Genomic DNA, 20,754 nt, shown 5'->3' on the forward strand with positions numbered 1-20,754 from the left:
CTTAGAAAGACTGCTGTTACAAACTGTTTTTTTTTTGTTTGTTTTTTTGATGACACTAGAGCACAAAAACTTTTAGCACAACAATTCAGGCAACAGAAAGTAGAAAGGGTTGCCGGCAAGCTTAGGGAGCTTATAACAAGGAAAGTAAAAATAGATCCTGTAGCGATATTAGAAATATTCTAGAAATTCTGTGAAAGTCTGTATAAAGCAGAGAAATACAGAAATCAAGAAAAGATATAAATAGAAATGTTTATGGAAGAGTTAACTATGCCAAGGTTTGAGGTAGATGAGGCTCAATTGCTGTTAGGATAGGAGGAAATGAGATAAAAAATGTGGATGTATAAGCAATCTATGGGAAAGTCCTCAGGAATAGATGGTATCCTGTGGAAGTTTGGAAGCTGGGAGGAAAAAACTGACAAAGCTCTGTAAGGTTTTAACAGTATTTTAACAGGAGATGAAGTACCAACATCCTGGAAGAAAACAGTGGTAGCTGTAATCCCTAAAGAGGATAAAGATCTATCAGATCCAGCTTTATACAGGCCCATTGCAATACTAAACCATGATTATAAAGTGTTCATGTCTTTAATTGCCAAAAGAATGGACAAAGTAATGCCAAAATTGATAAGATATGGATCAGTATGATTTTGTGGAGGGGTGTTAAACATTTGGCAACATTAACAGAACATTGATTATTCAGAGGGAAGCAGAATGTAAGAAAATACCATTGTTGATGGTGGGTCTTGATGCAGAGAAAGCATTTGACAGAGTAAGCTGGGAATTTATGAGCAGGGCTATGGAAACATTTGAATTTTCTGAAAAAAATGATAAGGTTGATTAGGAAGATATATGAGGGATCGAAGGTGAAAATTAAATTGGGTGGGGCCCTCTCTGATCATTTCTGCTTGAGCAGCAGAACAAAGTAGGGATGTTCTATTTCCCCTTTATTCACATCATATTTAGAACCACTGGCAAAGAAAACAAGGGACTCAGAAATTCAAGGATATAATTGGTAAGGTAGTCAAGAAAAGCTGGCTCTATTTGCAGATGATATTATTTTATACCTGAAAAAAACGAGAGACACATTACAATGTTGTGGAACATTTTGAGACCGTTTCAGATCTTTTTGGGATACAACATTAATGAAACAGAAACAAAGGCAATAGAGGTAAATTATATACCCATACATGAATTGGTTCAGCAATATCCATATTTATGGGAACATGATAAAATGAAGTATTTAGGAGTGTGGATTAAATATGGTTCTGTTGTAGCAACTATGTATATGTGGGAAGAGACTAAAAAGATAATACAAAAACTGACAAAATGGAAGCTTTGTTATATGGATATGGATAGTAAGATACAAAGCAGTTAAATGTTTTTAGTCCCATTAATCTTATACACACGTCAGGCATAATTTTATCAACTAGAGAAGAAGTTGTGGATAGCAATTAATAATGAGCTAAAGGGATTTATCTAGGAGGGGAAGATGGCAAGAGTCAAGTGGAATAAGTTGATTCCTCCAGTAGAACATGGCAGATTGGGATTATCCAATTTGAATGGGGTATTTCAGAGCTACAGTTAAGGCTCTTATACATAGCACAAGCAAAAAACTGTAATTCAAAGTGAAAAGGGATGAAGGTGTAATGGGGGAAGCTCAAGAAACAAGGAGAGACTGGAATTTTGGATGCAGGCCTTTACAGAGAATAACCGTATTCATACAGAATATTATATCCATAAAGTGGCAGAAAGTATCCTAAGAACCAGCCAACACGGGAATGGAGAAAGGAAACTCTGCCGATAAGGGTGACTGCAATTAGGGATATAGACAATAGGTAAGAGTGGCTGGAATTTATTGGAGAAAACTGGCAAAGGAACCAAGGTATTTGGAACAAATAACTAGAGGGGGAAAGATGATAGAATGGGAAAATGCCAAGAATTTATTTGGACTGCAGGTTAGAGATCGCCAGTCTATATCACTTTATTGAACGTCTATTCAGCGAATAGCCATTTGTTGAACCCCTGTTTATCAAAGTCGCTCTTCATCAAATGGCGAATTTTAACTAGGGCAAATCAGTGGTTGGCCACCATCTGGAGTTTGCCTTTTCTCCACTGTTGTGCAATCTTAAAGTTGGTATATTTAGTTGGGGGGAGGGTCGGCGCAGCCCCACACCTTGGTAGGTTTTAAAGTTTTTGTTTCTTTTTTTTTTATTCATTATACGAGTTTCTTGTTAATATTTGATACTGATGTTCATATACTCTGTCCCAAAAGCACTTTCGTTTTTTTCTACGTAAAAAACAGGATAGGTTTTACATTTCGCTAGATAGATAACCCCTGTCGTTTGACAGTTACCATTCACAAAAACCACTTTAGACCCTAATTTGTTTTCCAAAGATATTTCTTTGGCCTCAGTTATATATTTACAGTGTGAACATCTACCCCACTTGTTTGTACCCTTCTTATTCAGTTTATATTAACAAGAAACTTGAATAATGCCCTATTCAAGCATTCTTTGGTATGTCCCAGTTTTAGGAATTATTATTTTGTAATATTAGAACAGGTACCAATTAACCCTAGAGGTGGGGATTATAGATCCCAAATAGAAGAAAGGGAATTAAAATGGCAAATAAAGCTATATGCCATGCAAGCACCAGGTATAAATGAAAACATCTCCCTTAAGCCTATATTAAACAAGTGGGGGTAACAATGGAAGACGCCGCCCTAGTGGCAGAGGCGGTCCACAACACCAGGGTGACAGAGATCACTTCTCTGGTCAACCATATCAGCGCTTCTGAAGGGAGACCCGACTGTCCTGCTCTGGAGGCAGTCGGGGGTCACTTGTCTTTATACACAGACGCCTGTCAAGATATAACAAACGACAGCTAGGTACAAAGCATTATTTCCAGAGGGTATTTCATACCATTCTTCACCCAACCTACGCCCCCAAGAAGCTATTATATGAAGAAATAAAGAAGATATGATATGAAGCATTAGAAGACCTATGAAGTGCTGTTTTTATAAAAAAGATATTATTGAAATATACTACATTTTTTATATGTTTCTTACATGTTTTCTTATTTGAATACCGTTATTAATATTGTTTTTAGCTGACTGTTCTAAGAGAAAGTGGACTTGTACTACTTTTGGAAATGGTACGTTTAAAAGTCTGCAGTTACACTATTGGTTATGTCATTTATTAATTCTGTATTTAAATGTGGTGGTGAAATGTGTTAATGATTCTGATGAAGTCCCAGTGGATGGGGATGAAAGCACTCAATCTGTTTTTTAAAAAAAGTTTTATTAAAGTTCGATTTATTTTAACCAGAAGTCATTCTGGTCCTGCTGACTACAGTGTAGTTGTTTGGTTTTTAGTTTATTTTTCGATCACTGTGCTTGCTGGTGTGACTGCTTAATTGCATAGACATGGTAATGCCTTGCTATGTCTAATTATGGTGGCTGACAAAAAGGCAATTACTAGAAAATGGAAATTAAAATCTAAACCAACTATACTAGAAGTAGTGAATATAGTAACAGAGATAGAACAACTGGAAATGAGATCTTTAGAAAAGGGTAGGAGCAAACTATATAGGAAAAAATGGGAAGTGTGGGAACAATACATACAGGGGAAGAATTTGGTTTAAGAGAAGGTAGGACTTAAATGAGCTATATAATGTTTTACTGAAAATTATTTTGTAGATTATAACTGATGTATAATGTTTGCAACTGGGAGTGTGTCTTTATGGTTTGTGATGTAAAATGTTTGCAACTAGGATTGTGTTTGTGTGGTTTGTTTTCATTTATATAAATGTATGTTTGCCTATGTCATAAGTGATGGTTTAGTAAAGATGTTGCTTGTTTATTCAATTCCTGCCCTTTTTTAAATTTATGTAATGTTGCTTAGGTTGTATGATATATAGCAATATATCTGAAGTATGATGTTTGTAAACTTGAACCTGTTAATGCAGTTTGATTACTTTTTATAAATCTAAATTTGCCTATGCCACAAGTAATAACTCAATATAGGTATTAAAAAAAATACCTTTCCCATTTGTTTAGCTGTTATAGACATAAACACGTTGTAATCTTGGTTTAAAATTGAAATAAACCTATATGAAGTATAGAGTCTGATGATTATCACTATATTTAGGTATTACAGCCACCATAGCTTTCTTCTAGGATGTTGGTACCTGTCATCCTTTTAAAACACTGTTAAACAAAACCTTCCAGATCTTAATCACTTTCTTCCCTCCTAGCTTCCAGACTTCCACAGGAGTACTATCTTTTCCTGTAGACTTTCCTGCAGATTGATTTATGTCACAGTTTTTATCTCACCTCTTTGATCTCTACTCCTGTGTTCCTTTTTTAACTGTTAATTGTTGAACCTCAATGTTAAGTTGTCAATCTCGCCTTCATTCTTGCTGGATGGGTTCGGAGCTGACCTTCGGCTCCGACTCGGCCTATACTAAAGCTCGAGAGCTATTTATACCGGCTTGAGGCTACCCTATATCCCATAATGCTAGGCGCTAACTACCCAGATCTCGTTTGCCACTTATAGCTGCGAGGTGCGTTTATTACCGGCTCTTCAGGTTAGAAGTTTTCATTCAAAAAATTGCTATCTTTTAGTCTGGGTTTTTCTTAGTTTTAGTTAGCGACCATCCCATTAGCTTCCCATTCATAGCTAATCCCCTTTCTGGTCCCTTTTTAATCCCTTTTAAGACCTTTTTTAATTCCCTTAGTTATAAGGTTAGGCCTTTGGGCCTATTCTGCCTTGTCAGTTTATTTTTTTGTGTGACTGACTTTACTGTTAATAGGGTGTCTGTGTTTAATTTTTTGTTCTTAAGATGTCAGAAGACACCAGGGTCTCAGGCTTCAAGAAGTGTGACTCGTGCTGTCAGAAAATGTCGCTGACAGACGGTCACACTTCTTGTGTTTATTGCCTGGGCCCTCTGCACCTGCAGGACTCTTGTTCGGTCTGTCATGCGTTCAGCCCAAGAGTCCTGCAGGAATGCAGAAATAAGTTGATTTTGAGGGGCTTGTTAAAGCCTGAAGGTTCCCCGACCAAGTCTTCGTTGGGGAAGCCTTCGAAGCCATCTAAGCCGTCGACTCCGAGCTCAGAGCCTTCGACTGGTGGTTCTCGAACTGCTGTCTCATCGGCTCCGGCTGGAGCCGATGTTTCCAAGACACAGTCTTCATCATCGGCTCCGGCTGGAGTCGATGTTCTTCAGATTCAAGCTTCTACATCGGCTCGAACCGGAGCCGATGATTCCGGGACTCAGTCGGCGCCGATAGTGGTGTCGGCGGCGTCTGCCAGCCGTAAAAGGTCCAGATCTCCATCCTTGGAGTCTGTTCACTCGGCTCCGAGGTCTCCCTTACTCTCGGAGCGGAGTCATCGAACCCATTCCTCCAGGTCTTCCAGGCTGTCGGACCACGACCTCGAGAGGGTGGTTAGTAGACTTCTTAAGTCTCAGGCACTAGCCCAAATGCTTCATAGCCCTTCTCAACAGACAGTGGTTATCCCCACCCCATCTTTGATTCCTCCTCCGACTCTTCCTCTGAGTTCGGAGCCGGAGCTTGTGGGAGCCGTGGCCGTCGACACGTCAGAGCCGATACCTCACATTTCGGCTCAGTCGTCGGCTCCGGTCTCTTCCATGGTTCCATCCTTGGAGGGATCCGGGCGCATGGACTTCCTCGTCGGCTCCGAGGGGGCAAGTGGCATCGGACCCTTGTCTGACCCCGTTCTCCCTCTTGGAGCTTCGGCGCTGGTAGGTTCGGCCCCGACATCGGCTTCGGAGCCGTCCCTCTCGGTGCCGGGAGGGGTCCTTATCTCTTCGGAGCGGGGACCTTCTACCCTGCCTGATAGGGGCGCCTTCGAAGTCATGAGGAGTGTGCCGGCCCCTGTGCCTGCTCCACGGTCGGCTCCCTCAGCTCCTCCCTCTGTAGTGCCTGCTCCGGTCTCTACCCACCCTCTCATTCCTGACCGTAGAGATCCAACGCCTCAGGTTTCCCCATTGGGAATATCCTCCTCTTCCGAGGTTTCCCCTGATCCATCAGGGGAACCCCCTCGGAAGAGGAAATGTGAGAGGAAGCATGTGGACTCCCCTGAGTCTATCACATCGGATACAGACTTGGATGAGTCGGAAGGTTCCCCACGGTCCCCCTCTGAGGATGTCTCCTTTTCAGACATCCTTGAAATCCTGAAGCAGAGGGGGAACTGGTCTACCCTTAACCCTTCCGAGGACGAGTCGGTTTACCTAGAGGCTTTTGGCTCTCGCCCTTCCACCTCCTGGGTGTCTCCGCCTTTCGACCCCCTCATGGAAGTGGTGGCGCGGAAGGCGTGGACGGCCCCTGACACGATGGAACCTACCCCATGGAGGCCTTCCAAATTTATAACAGCCCCTTCGGACAAGCAGTTTTTAGCCAAGGGTGTCCCGGTTGATGCCATGGTGGTGGCTGCAGCCACTAAGAAGGAACTGGCTGATCCTTCAGTACCTGTCCATCCTCCTAACAAGGAGTCTAGGACTATGGATAGGTACGGCAAGTGGATGTTTTCTTCAGCGACCTTTGTCATGCGTTCGCTGAATTATTTGTGCCACTTCACCCACCTTCAAAGAGACATGCTCAAAGAAGTGGGTGAGGTCTTACAGGATCCAACAGCTGCGGGGTCTCAAGACAAAATAAATTCCCAGCTGGCAACCCTGAATTCCATTGTCAACTCCTCCATGCGGCTTATTTCTAATGCTGCCGATGGAGCGAGTAGGGCTGCAGGCACAGGCGTGATGCCTGGATGCGGCTTTGTAACTTTGCAGACCCCTTTAAGGCGTCCTTCACTAACTCCCCCTTTGATGGTTCAGCTTTGTTTGGACCTCAGGTGAAGGATACTTTGACCCGATGCGAGCAAGAAGGCAAGACTCTCTCTGCCGTGGGAGTCCATTTTTCCACCCCATCTAGACCATACCCTAAGGGTCAGAAGGGTGGGAAGATGTGGTTCCATAAACCACAAGAGGTCGCGCCTGATGCAAAAGGTCAGTTCCCCTCTAGAGGCAGGGGGGGGAACAATAACAGACGCCGCCCTAGGGGCAGAGGAGGTCCACAAAATCAGGGTAGCAGAGAGTCTCTTTCTGACAAACCCTTCCAGCATAAAAAAATTAACAAAAGAACAAGCTGCAAGGAAATATGAATAACAACCAAAACTGAGAAAAACACAGTTTATAATAGCAAAGCTTTTGGATAAAATCCTTCCTCAATACTAATACAAACCCTTCCAGCATCCCTGAGAAGCTGCCCGACTGTCCGCCTTCGGAGGCAGTCGGGGGAAGGTTATCACTGTACCCAGAAGCCTGGCTTTCACTCACTCAAGACAAATGGGTACAGTCGATCATATCCGAGGGTTACAAAATTCCATTTATCCACACCCCAACTCAGCCAAAAGGACCCCCTCCAGATGTTCCACCCAGTCTAAGGGAACAAGCAGTACTAGAAATATCAAAACTGCTAGCAAAAAGAGCCATCCAGCCAGTCCCAGCAGACCAACAAGGATCCGGAATCTACTCCAAGTTCTTTTAGGTACCAAAAAAGACAGGGGACTGGAGACCCATTTTGGATCTCAGCAGACTAAACAGGTCTGTAAGAAGAATGAAGTTCTGGATGGTCACGCTACAGTCCATTCTACCCTTTCTGGGTCAGGACGATTGGATGTGCTCAGTAGACCTTCAGGATGCGTACTACCACATCAAGATGCACAGGCGCTCCAGGAGGTTTCTCCGCTTCCGGCTGGGAACCAGTCATTATCAGTTCAGAGCCCTGCCCTTTGGTCTCACTACAGCCCCCCCGAGTGTTCACCAAATGCATGGCAGCGGTTACGGCTCATCTGAGACGTCAAGGATTCCAGGTGTTTCCATATCTAGACGACTGGCTCCTCACTGCCACCACCAGGGGTCAACTTCTCCGCTCCAGAGATTACACCATTCATACTTGCAAAGGGCTAGGTATCTCCATAAATTTCGAAAAGTCTGCCTTGTCAGTCTATTACCTTCATAGGTGCCACCTTGGACACAGTCCGGCTTTCCGCAAAACTGACCGAACAAAGAGTTCTAGATATTCGCAGGCATGTTCACATCCTTCTTCAGAACAACAAAATACAAGCCAGGTTTGTCCTGAAGGTATTAGGTCTCATGGCGGCAGCCATTACTCTACTTCCCCTAGCTCGCTTTCATATGCGGATCCTTCAATGGATGCTTTTTTCCCAGTGGTCCTTTCAACCGCTTCCAATGTCGCACAACATTTTAATAACCCTGTCTTGCAAGAAACACCTTTCTTGGTGGATGGTCTCCCCTCAAGTACTTCAGGGCAGACCATTTGTTCCTTCTCCCCCAGTCGCCACAGTGACAATGGATGCCTCCCTGATAGGGTGGGGGGGCATTTTCAGGGCAGGACAGTCCAGGGCACATGGCAACCTTTCGAGTGCCACCTGCACATAAATGTCTTGGAGATGAGAGCAGTACTTTTAGCGTTGCAAGCCCTTCAGGACTCTCTTCCTATCGGGACTATTGCAGTTCAGACAGACAATATGTCCATAGTGTGGTGCATCAACAAGCAGGGCAGAACCAAGTCCTATCCCTTGTGTCGAGAGGCTCTCAGACTTTGGCAGTGGGCGATCTCCTCTCAGCGGTTTCTGATAGCAACGCACATCCCCGGGAAGTCCAACATCATAGTGGACAGGTTGAGCAGAGCCATTCTCATGCCTCATGAGTGGTCTCTCAAGCAAACAATAGTGGAAGAAATTTTTCAGAAATGGGGTCGACCTTGCTGTGACCTTTTTGCAACACCTCAAAACAGCAAGTGCCACGACTTCTTCACTCTCTTCCTGGCCACCCCCCCCAGAGATGCTCTAGTCCACGATTGGCCCTGGGGACTTCTGTATGCCTTTCCCCCCTTTCCATTAATCACTCAATTGATTCAGAAAGCTACTGCCGTGAGAGCCATCATGATCCTCATTGCTCCTTACTGGCCTCATCAGATATGGCTCCCGTTCCTGCATCGTTACCTCTTGGGGCAGCCCTGGCATCTGGACCCAGTGCCAGATCTTTTGACCCATCAGTCGGGACAGCTGCACCACTCCCTCCAATCTCTCAACCTCACAGCTTGGTTGCTCCAATTCCAACCTTAGCCAGGCTTCCTCTTATTTCCCATTCTGTGCGTGACATACTTATAGCTTCCTTAAAGTCATTCACCAGGAGGATATACGCCAGCAAGTGGAAGCGTTTTTCCTTCTGGGCAGGAGCTAGAAATATAGATCCTTTTACTGCCCCTATTCAATCAGTCCTAGACTTCCTAGCCAAATTGTTTCACTCAGGGTCTTCTTCCTCCACCATCAGAGTACAGTTAGCGGCTATTTCGAACTTTTATGCAGGCTTTTCAGACTCCAGTATCATGTCCCATAAGCTTTGTAAAACCTTTCTTAAAGGTATCTTTTTGCTTAAGCCCCCAATCAGGGACCCCCCCACTGCAGTGGGACTTAAATTTGGTTCTAACCTCCTTGATTCTTCCCCCCTTTGAACCTGCGGCTTCCTGCTCCCTGAAATTGCTATCTTGGAAAACTCTCTTTCTGGTTGCCATAACATCTGCGAGGAGTGTCAGAACTTCAGGCCATTTGCATTCATCCACCTTATTTAGTTTTCCATAAAGACAGAGTGTCCCTCAGGACTAATCCGTCCTTTTTACCTAAGGTTTCTTCTGAAGCGAACCTAAACCAGACTATTGATCTTCCAGTTTTCTTCCCCAACTACTCCAACAGAGCAGAACAAAAACTGCACTTTCTGGACGTTCATCGTCAACTCCGTTACTATTTGGATAGAACCAAGCAAACTAGGAAATCTGAGCAGCTCTTCCTTTCTTATGCAGCAGGTAAGAAGGGCCTTCCAGTTTCCAAAGTAACCCTTTCTAGATGGCTGGCATCTGTGATCACTTTCATCTATCAGCTCAGACGCCAAAAGCTACAGTCAAGGCCCAGGGCTCACTCAACCAGAGCATTAGCCACCTCAATAGCTTTTCAGGCTAGATTACCAATAGAATCCATTTGTGCAGCAGCCACTTGGGCCTCTCCTCATACCTTTATCTCTCATTACAAATTAGACATGGCCTCCAGAAGCCGGGCTAATTTTGGTTCCACCATTCTCAAGAGTCTGTTCCGATGAGCCACCCAGGGTGAAGGTGCTAGGGACGCGGTACCATCCAGCAAGAATGAAGGCGAGATTGACAACTTAACATTGAGAAGTTATGTACCTACCATAACGTTCCATGTTAGTTGTCTTCTTCTCGCCTTCTTTCTTGCGTCCCACCCTCCATCCCCCTAGCCTGGACAGACCTAAAGGATCCTTGGGGTTCTTCTTCTTGCCTCGACTTGACCCCTAGGCTATCCCTTCTGGTAGCTATAGGTCTAGGTGACTTTCTAGTGAGGTTCCTCTCCTCCTTTTGTTGGAGAGCTAAACTGCTATGGTTTTCAGCTATCAAACGAGATCTGGGTAGTTAGCGCCTGGCATTATGGGATATAGGGTAGCCTCGAGCCGGTATAAATAGCTCTCGAGCTTTAGTATAGGCCAAGTCGGAGCCGAAGGTCGGCTCCGAACCCATCCAGCAAGAAAGAAGGAGAGAAGAAGACAACTAACATGGAACGTTATGGTAGGTACATAACTTCTCATTTAGCTCTAACCTTGACATACTTAAGTCTTCCATAAATATTTCTATTTGTGATTTTTCTTTTTTCCACATATCTCTGCTTTATACAAATTTTCTTAAAATTTCCAAAATATCTCTAATACCTCTACAGGATCTCTGGCTAGTCTTCTTGTTATAGGGTCCATAAATTCGGCAACAACCTTTATTACTCTCTGTTGCCTACGTCATTATGCTAAAAGTTTTTGTGCTCTGGAGTTGTTATTAAAAAACTAGTCTATATTACTTTGTCGAAATAGCAATTCAGCGAACTGCTATTCAACGAACATAAAACAGCAAACATTCACATCCGTGAATGTGTTACATAGGGAAAGGAGTAACTTGGCTGGCATTCCCACTGTAACACACACTGGAGTATAGCAAACCCACCCCCCCCCCCCCCCAGTTGTATATACCAACTCCGAGATTGCACTACAGTGGGGAAAAGGGCATTTCCTCATGTTGGCCAAGTAACTCCTTTCCCTGTGTAACACATTCATGGATGTGAATGTTTGCTGTTTTATATTCATTGAATAGCAATTCGCTCAATTGCTACTTTGACGAAGTAATATAGACCCTAAAAAAAAAACATTTGCTTAACAGCAATCTTTCTAAACTCATGCATATTATTCAGATACTCCCTTATTTTCTCTTTAGCACTCTGCAGTTGCGCCTCTTCTTGTTTTGTGAGATTCTCCTTATTTTGCAATATTTTAAACTTCGTCAACTCCTCTAAATCATTCTTGTTACTTCTTAACCATGTCGCTTTTTTCATTTTATTTCTAGCCTGCTTTTAAACTCCACTTTCATTTCATCCCAGTCACTAGCTGTACCTTCTAAAGAAATTTCTATTTTCCCTAATAACTCTCAAATAATTTCCATTACCCATTTCTTAAATTCTTCTCTTTTAACAGGTAGGTCTTATTCTGCTGAATATCCATCCTGAAATCCTTTCTTCATCAAATTCACTTCCTCACTTCTTTCCATATTTTCTTCTGTAGCATATTGTTGTCTGCACTCTGCATTTCTTAATATAATTCAATACTTTTATTTTTTGTCTGTACCTGTGAGGCCATTGAAATTCCAAACTAATATGGATAGTGTAACCATTATGATAAGAAGTTATCATTTCTAACTGTTATATATGACAGCTTTTTTAAATGTCTAGTTCTCGCTTTTGTGTTACCTGCACCCACTAATGTTTGGCAGGTTGATGCTTTATGCAGTTGTTTCTTGTCATCTCCATTTACACTTTACAATATTTTTTTGTTTGATTTGAGGTATAAAATCATCCCTGCTTTATGTCACATCATTATGTTCTTTTAACTGTTTTAGTTAAAACATTTTGCACTTTTTTGAAGTTGATATAGATAGGCTGGAAGTCATTTAATCTTTTCTGAATAAGTCTTCTGTCTTATTTGGTATGCTTATTTACAAAACAATTTTAAATTATCCATTTTGTAAGCTGAGTCAAGCATTTTGGACTTTGTGTGTTGTTGCTGTACTTAAAATCTTTTTACAAATGTATTATTTTTTCTAGGCAGAACCAGCTGATATTACTAGAAACACTAGAACAAGAAATTGCCAAATTTAAAGAATATAGTTCACTTTTTGCCATTAATGCTTTGGTGAGTAAAAATGAATATGTTAAATTTATATATATTTGAAGTGCAAAGAGAGTAAACAGAAATGTGAGCTTGATGATGTACAAAATATGAATTTAGCAACACTAACATGGCAGTAGTGTCTGATCTTGTAATTATAACAATTCCACGGGGAAAACTCACTGTTTTCCAAAATGCAAAGCTTTAATAAAGCTACTTTATTTGCTGGTGGTGTAGTCTGTAATGGGCTGCAATGAGTAACAGTAGAACTTTTTTTGAGGTTGATTCTGCTTCTGTGGATCAATAAATTAAATGCAACAAGATCATGCCTCACCAATAAAGTGCATGCATTTGTTATTTGAACTTCATTTATTTTAATTATTTTTTTTACTATGTATCAGCTCATTTCACAATTATTGTTTTGTTTTGCTATTTTATTTGTCAATAGGCCATTTTCAGCCATGCCTCAGGTTTTGAGAGTAAGTGAGGTATATATGGACAGTTTAGATTAATCAATCAGCATGTTTTTTTTTTTTTTTTTTTTTTTTTTTTTTTTTGGTGGCTGGGGTAAACCGGTAAACTACAAGTAGACACTTTAGACTACCTAGTTAGCCAACATTTTTCTTTTGGTGGTGAATACATTGTGGTGCAGCAGATAGCATTATTGCCTCACAGCAGGAGGATTTCTAGTTCACTTCCTGACTGGAGTGTCTTCTGTGCCCAGTGTGCATGTCTTCCCTGTGTTTGTGTGGGTTTTCTTTGGGTGCTCCAATTTCTACCTGCATTCAAAAGACATGCAGTAGTTAGACTGGAGATTCTAAATTGGCCATAGGTGTGTGTGTGTGTGTGTGTGTGTGTGTGTATGTGTGTATGTGTGTGTGTGTATGTGTGTGTGTGTGTGTGTGTGTGTGTGTGTGTGTGTGTGTGTGTGTGTGTGTTACAGAAGAACAGCTGTGGCAGGGATAGCAACCCAGTAGTGTGAACCTTGGCTGTAGATGATTGTCACTTTTGGGGATGGATGGATGGATGGATGGATGGATGGATGGATGGATGGATGGATGGAAAGATGATTCGAGTTTTCCTAAAAGCACATTTAGATGGGTGGGATTTGTTGGACTGTGAGAAGGAAAGCTGCTCCTTAATGAATGAATGAATTTTTATTTTGTTGATCAGATTAGTAGTACTCAGTAAGATCCATTTTTTGAGGGGACTCAAGAAGTGTACAACAGAAAAATTAACATATTGCATTCAGTCATAGTGTTACATAGCGAAAGCACACAGTTAGTGTACTGCATACAGCCATACACTGAATATAGTTCAGAAATGTTTATATAATGTATGCAGACATAAAAAATAGAAAATGTAGTTGTTCTTGACTTCTTATGTTTGAATACAGAACATTATGATTGGGTCTGTGTTCATAACCAGCTTATTACGTGTTCAAGACATGGATGCCAAGAAATTCACCACGAGAGGGGAATCCTGCTCATCACTTTTAATTTTTCCCCTGATTATGGACAGTAATCAAGGCACTCCATGCACTACACTAGAATAAGTGTGTTAGCAGTAGAAGAAGTAGTGTAATTGTTTTTCATACGCTTGTGTGCAGTTTTGCACAGACACACTGCAGTTTTATATACAGATATTTACATTAGATGAAACAGCCATCAAGAAGAGTATTACTGTAATGAGTTTTGTGTATGAAACTTACAAAGGGTCAGATAGCATAGTTAGGTGATGCTACATGACATGACTTGCAATGCATAAGTTTCCTAAGGAATGTATTGCAGTTTTGAATAGTATATGACTTGAGGTTGATCTAATTTCAGATAGCAGAGTGTTTCATTCAGCAGTGCGCAAAACACTGGATGCTTTTTCACAGAATTTGGTAGATGTTCTCTTAATTTGAAGTAGATACTTATTACTTGCTATGAGAACCCTAGTGGTGGTATGCCAAGAGAGTTGGGAAGGGAGCATAGCTCTCAACCTCTTACCACCAGAATCGGGGACAAATCTGTAAATAATCAGGGACACTTCTCTTTTTTAAAATAGTACTGTTGTTGTTGTCTTTTGGCTTTTCCCTGTTAGGGGTTGCCACAGCGGAACTCCGGTCCGCTAATGATTGGCAGTAGATTTTTCACGGTGCCGAGTTGCCAGCTCGACACCCAACCTTCATCGAAGGCACGCCCATTCACGCATGTCTTTCGGAACGCCACTCGACCCGCGGTGAGGACATGCAGACTCCACACAGAAGGCACACCCTGCACACTAGCTGAGAATCGAACGGGAGAACCTCTTGCTGTGAGGCAACAATGCTGCCGCTGTATCACCACGGAATGTTTTTTTAAATAGTACTATTAACTTGAAAAGTTGATATAAAGAGAGAGAGAGAGTGTGACTATGCAGTTTTTGAAGTAAAAGCAGTATATAACTAATTATTTTTATTTATTTACTGTAATCCACTAGCTTTTCTCCACAGATTGTCAGTTTTAGACAGGACAAACCAAAATTTTGAGCCTAAGTCAGGAATGTCTCTGAAAATCAGAAACTGTTGGAAGGTATGGAAGGGAGCATGGGGACACAAAGACACTTAATCTTGAATAGTAATTTGTTGTGGGCAAGAAGATGGTATATCTGTTTGCCAGGAACATCCTGTTTATTTTCTGCATTGCAGTGTTATGCTCAAGATTTGAGGTCTGCTGTGAATTTGGTAATTCAGTAGTTAGCTGATGATATTTTGAAATGTGCAGTCATATTTCCAGTTTCCCTTGTACCATTAACAAGTCCTTTTATTTTTGTCATTGCTGTGTTTCCAAAATATCATAAGTTTTGTTTTTTACTAATTTTGCATTGGTTTATTTTGAAGAGGCAAGGAAAGAAGATTTTAGTAGAGGTCTGCTTGTCCATGGTCAACATGTTTGGGTTGCTTGCAATATGGTTTGCAGCAGTGTCAGATTGTATGCATATTGAATTGTCTTGACTCTGTTGGCATGTTGATGCATGCTGTTTGTAAAAAGAGTAGAGAGGTAGTGAGCCTAATATTGAGTGCTGTGGTACCCCTATATTTGATGTAAGGTTATAACAGATTTTTTTGTAACATTCTAGTGCTTGAGATCTGTCGTGAGGATAGGATATAAACCAAATTATTAAAGGTACTACAGCCTAATGATTGAAGTTTTTGGGGTAAAATTAGATGGTTTATGATATTGAACAATACATAGAAATCCAGTAGTAATGCAGTAGAGCAGTCTATTGTCATAGTTGTTGGCATTATGTTCAACTAATTCAGTGAGAGAGAACAGTTTCAGTACTTTGTACCAAAACCATGCTGAATCTTTTTTTATTATTATGCTGTGTGAGATTCACAAATTGGATATAAACATTTCAGTACCTTAGATAAATTACTCTGCTTATGTGTTGGTCTATAATTTTCTGCTTTGTTTCATCGTCCACCCCCCCACCCCCCAACCCACACACACACACACTTTGAGCAGTGACATTTTATTTTTTTATTGTTTGAAAGCCAAAACAGGGAAAAGTGAGTCTCCATGCAGATTAGTTTGCAGTTTTTTTTGAATAAAATGCAAATTTGGAGATTACAGATTTCAAAGTGGTACATACCACTTTATCAGGGAGTAAACAACAGGACATAATTTAAAGTGGAAGTTAGTATATGCCATGTATAAGTTAATAATTTTTAGATGTTTGGTCTACTGTAGTCTCCGAATTTCTCTGGGGGGGGGGGGTGATTCTTTAAAGTATTACCTGTAATGATTTTAACAGTCCTGTCCATTGTTTGCTTGGGATTGTGGAACTGACCAGATGGGAGGTTAGTGAGGTTGTTTGACATGTTTAGAAGACTTGGGAGAAGACATGCTGTGGCAGTAATGATTTGAGCATAAGCCTTCATAAATGTTTTAGCTTAGTAATAAAAACATAATTTTTGATTGAGCTGATGGACAACTGCTTTTAAATGCTGGTCAGGTTTCATTGACACCAAACAAGTAGTTTTACAGAAATGACAGTTTCAAGGAGACGTTTTCTTAGGACAGGATTTGCAGCTTGAGAGAGGTTGTGTGGGCTTTGTGCTGCTTAGAGGTAAAAAGACCTTAACTTTTTTTGGCTATATTATGAAATGAAAATGCAGTTCAGACAGCTAGCTTTTAAGTTAGCATAAAATGATATGAAGTTAATCTTGTTAGAATCTAGAAGCTGCATAGAATAGCACAGAATCATCCTCAGACTTGACGAGTCCAGCTTGGCCACAGTGAACAATGATAACTTTAACAAAAATGGTGAAGGGAAGGGGACCAAGAACAATTTATTTGGGACGCTGCTAGGGGAAGAGAGAGAGACTGTTTCAGTCCATTCCAAAACCTGTGTAGCTGTAAACAGAATAGAATGCATACAGCTTATTCAAAAAGAAGTGTAGCAAAAAAAAAAAAAAAGTTAGTAGCCGTTTGACTGCTGTAAACTTACATTTTTAAGTTTTGACTAACACATATAGGAAGGGTCTTACATTAGGTTAAGTATGGAGGGACTTCATGAGCAGACTTTGAGAAACTTGATAGATAACGTTTATCTCTGGCAGTTTAAGAACTTAATCATCCTCTTTTTTGACAAGAACTTAAATGTCAGTGGGAGGATTAAATGTATTCAGAATGCTGAGGCTAAACACTCAGCAGCAGTCTGACCTCTGAATGTACATATACACACATGGGCACATGCACGCATGCATGCATACACACACGCACACACACACACACACACACACACACACACACAGACACACACACACACACGTACCTGGCATTAGATATTCAGTTTCTTACGATTTAACCACAAAAGTGTCGCTTGTATAGGTCAGTAGGTCCATAACATCAAAAGCATGTATATAAGCATATTACACAAGACTCCCACTGACCGCAGAAAATCCAGCATACATATTCATTCCTTCCCCCATATTTCCGTAGTTTCAGCTAACTAAAATTTCAACAGAATGGGAAAAAAAAAACAGTTGAAACTTCAGATCAGAGCCAATAATAAGTGTTTTCTGCAGGGGGAAGCACCCTATACCTTCTTTGTGAAGGGCTTTGTCCTTGCACCCCCCTACTTTATTATAGTAATTCCACAATTGAATAGCAAAAAGAGAAAATCTACACACAACATATTATTGTTGGTGCCTTTTGGCATATAGTATGGTACAGCAGTGATGCTATACTATATGCTAACATATCACACTGTTGGTGCATTTATTTTCCCAAACATCTTTATTAAATGTTCACATGTGACAATGGCAATAGTACATTTATATAAATGAAGGACATATACACTATGATACCACTTTAGTTGCAAACAGTTTACATCACAGACAGCATTGAAACAACTGTAGTTGCAAACATTATACATCACTTATAAACCATCCAGTCATTGTCAGTTAAGCATTATATGTCTCATTCAAATCCTGCCTCTTAAACCTCGTTCCTTCTCTGCATATATTGTTCCCACAATTCCCATTTTTTCCTATGTAGTTTGCTCCTCCTTTTTCTAAAGATCCCAATTCTGGTTGTTTTATCTCTATTACTATATTCACTACTTCTAGTAAAGTTGGTCTAGACTTTGATTTCCATTTTCTAGTAATTGCTTTTTTTTGGCAGCCACCATAATTATACTCAACAAGGCTTTACTATGTCTAGGCAATTCCGATTCTGTAGCATAACTCAAAAAAATCATATCCCCGGTCAGTCCAATCTGCTCACCCAGCATCTCCGACAGAGCGGTCTGCAGGGAATCCCTAAAGACTGTCAGCTCATTACACACCCAAAAAATATGTTCCGCGCTACCTCTTTCTTGCCCGTCACACCTCCAACATTTGCTATCCACCTGAGGAAGAATGCTTTGGAGTCTACGTGAGGTATAAAAACAGCTATGTAAACACCTCCAGACCAAGATCCTAAATCTTCTAGACTTTGTTGCATATTTGGGAGATATACATATATTCCCCCATTGTCTGTTTGTGAATTGCTTATCCAGTCTATCTTCCCAATTCTTTCTAAGCTCCTCTGATTGATTCTTATAATTATTTTGCAATATTTTATATAATTTACTAATTTTTCTTTTAATGTCAGCTTTTGTTCTGGATTCTATTAAAAACTCTACCAGTGTTGGTCTTTCATTTAGGAGCCCCCTATTTATTTCTGTTTGCCTATACTCTGATATCAATCCTTGATAGGGAAGGCAATCTCTAACCTGCCGTCCAAACAAATTCTTGGCCTCTTCCCATTCTATTACCTTTCCCTTTCTAGGTATTTGCTCCCAATACTTTGGTTCCTTTGCCAGTTTTCTCCAATAAATTCCACCCCCCTCTTGCCTATTATCTGTATCCCTGACCACTGTCATCCCTATCGGCACAATGTCTTTTCTTCATTCTAGTGCTGGTTTGGTTCTTAGAATACTCCCTGCTGTTTTATGAATGTAATACTCTGTATGATTTTAGTTGTTCTCCTTAAGAGTCTGCATCCAAATCCCAATCTGTCCTTATTTCTTGAGCTTCCTCCCTGTGTCAGCATCATTCCTTTCCACTTTGAATTATAGTTTTCTGCTTGTGCTATGTGTAAGAGCCTTAGCTGTGTTGCTCTAAAATACCCCCTCAAATTAAGTAATCCTAACCCGCCTTGTTCTTTTGATAGAATCAGCTTATCCCACTTGACCCTTGCTGTCTTCCCTTCCCAGATAAAATCCTTCCAGTCACTGTTAGTGCATTTTGGCTTATAGTATAGCATCATTGCATTCAAATCATCACATTGAAACACGATCCATTTGGCACCCCAGGAAGAGATGAGTTGCTTATTCAGCTCATTGTGACAATGGAGAAAAATATCTCAGGTTAACACTGAAGCAAGCCAGACTCAAACGCTCATAAGGCAGGCATTGTGACCTGACAACCTCAAAAACATTCTTGTAATTGGTGACTCCATTATGTGTAAAATAGACATACCTCATTGGTCTTTATAAGGAGCATATGCCAGGTTCATGCTTGTCTGGAGCCAAAGGTTGGTGACACATCAACTGTGTCAAAAAGGATTAAAGCTTTTTTGATATTTTCATTGCACATGTTTCAGCAAACATTCTGTGAGGGTTTAGCAGTTTGACACAGGTAATTTAGACTTTAAGCGTAATAAAAGATTGTTAACTTGTAGTCATGGGTTTGATTCCCTTAGTCTCTGTTTACTTTTTTATGACTGAGCAATTCACTGAACTGGGTCATTCATGAAAAGATGCAGTTGCACATATTGTATTTACCTGGCTTATAAAAAAACAATGTTCCTACTGGATATGCAAAATAATAATATGGGATTGTCTGACATCCTCACAAGCATGAAAAACTTGTCTGCTTGCTGAAATTCTCTTGCAATTGGATATGATGTTTGCATATCACACCAAAATTCTGAAATTCAATTATTGCCCATTGACATGGTGTCCCACACAAGGGGGGGGGGGTTCACTGCTGTCATCCTGGAGTCAGAGGTGCGACCAGCAGGATTATTTTGCACCTGATGGACTTGACTTCCTCCCTTTAAAACAGGAAATTTTCCACCCCCATAGTCCCTTTCTAGAGCAGTTAAAATTCCAAGACAAAAGTAAAATGAAAGATATGCAAGGTAAAATATTATAGGGGAAGGTGGTTGGCTGTGTTCAAGTCTTGACAGCAACATAAGTGGGTGTTTAGAAGCATTCCCCTGGTTAGCAGATGTTAACATCTTTGTTTTATGAAGCATGGTTTTAAAATCCAAAATGCAGTGTTTGATGTCCAGTTGGCCTAAAATGCTGTCTTTGAACTTATGACCTCATATCACAACTTCCATAGTATACTGTCTTTAATTGCTGCAGATCCAGTGGGATAGGGGGCAGCAGTGTCTCAGTTTTGTAAAAGAACACCTAAAAGTCAGATATTCAGAAAGCAACTCAGGATTAGAAATTGCTCATGCAATAAGCAATGTCAGTGGTGTTTGAATATATTGTAGGAATTTACCATATGCCAATCCTGTCTTATACAGAGCATGAGGATTTCTTGACTATCAGCTAGTATGCAAAACCAATGAAAATGCAATCATTATGGGGATATTAACTAACAAAAACTTGACTGTGTACATCAGATAAATATGCTCAAATATTAACTGACTGTTGATTAAAACAATTTGTCTTTTGTGGCAGTTGGCACAGAGGGTTAAGGCTGTGAGCTGTAGTTCCTGTGGTACAGAGTTTGATTCCCTCCACATTTATTTGCCTACTGTGTTACCTTGAGCAAGTCAGTTAATCAGGCAGTGCTTAGGGGCATCTGTAAAATTTGGGTTAGGCTTCTCAGTGGTCCCCCTAGATTACAAGCCTAGTAACTGCCTAATATATGTGATGCAGTCCTTCTGTGGATAGCAACAGGTTAGA

The 20,754-nt window shown here is 40.8% G+C and overlaps 1 protein-coding gene across 1 annotated transcript in view; it reads left to right on the forward strand.

Annotated features, from left to right (window-relative positions):
• BLOC1S6 (biogenesis of lysosomal organelles complex 1 subunit 6) overlaps positions 1 to 20,754 on the forward strand; it is a 341,949-nt gene that overhangs the window by 222,685 nt on the left and 98,510 nt on the right. The window contains exon 4 of the mRNA XM_044077633.1: positions 12,249 to 12,336. Coding sequence (XP_043933568.1) covers positions 12,249 to 12,336 — 88 coding nt within the window. The remainder of the gene's footprint in view (positions 1 to 12,248; positions 12,337 to 20,754) is intronic.

Source organism: Protopterus annectens, chromosome 7.part0, assembly GCF_019279795.1.
Source record: "Protopterus annectens isolate FY-2018-M chromosome 7.part0, PAN1.0, whole genome shotgun sequence".
Lineage (NCBI taxonomy): Eukaryota > Metazoa > Chordata > Ceratodontiformes > Protopteridae > Protopterus > Protopterus annectens.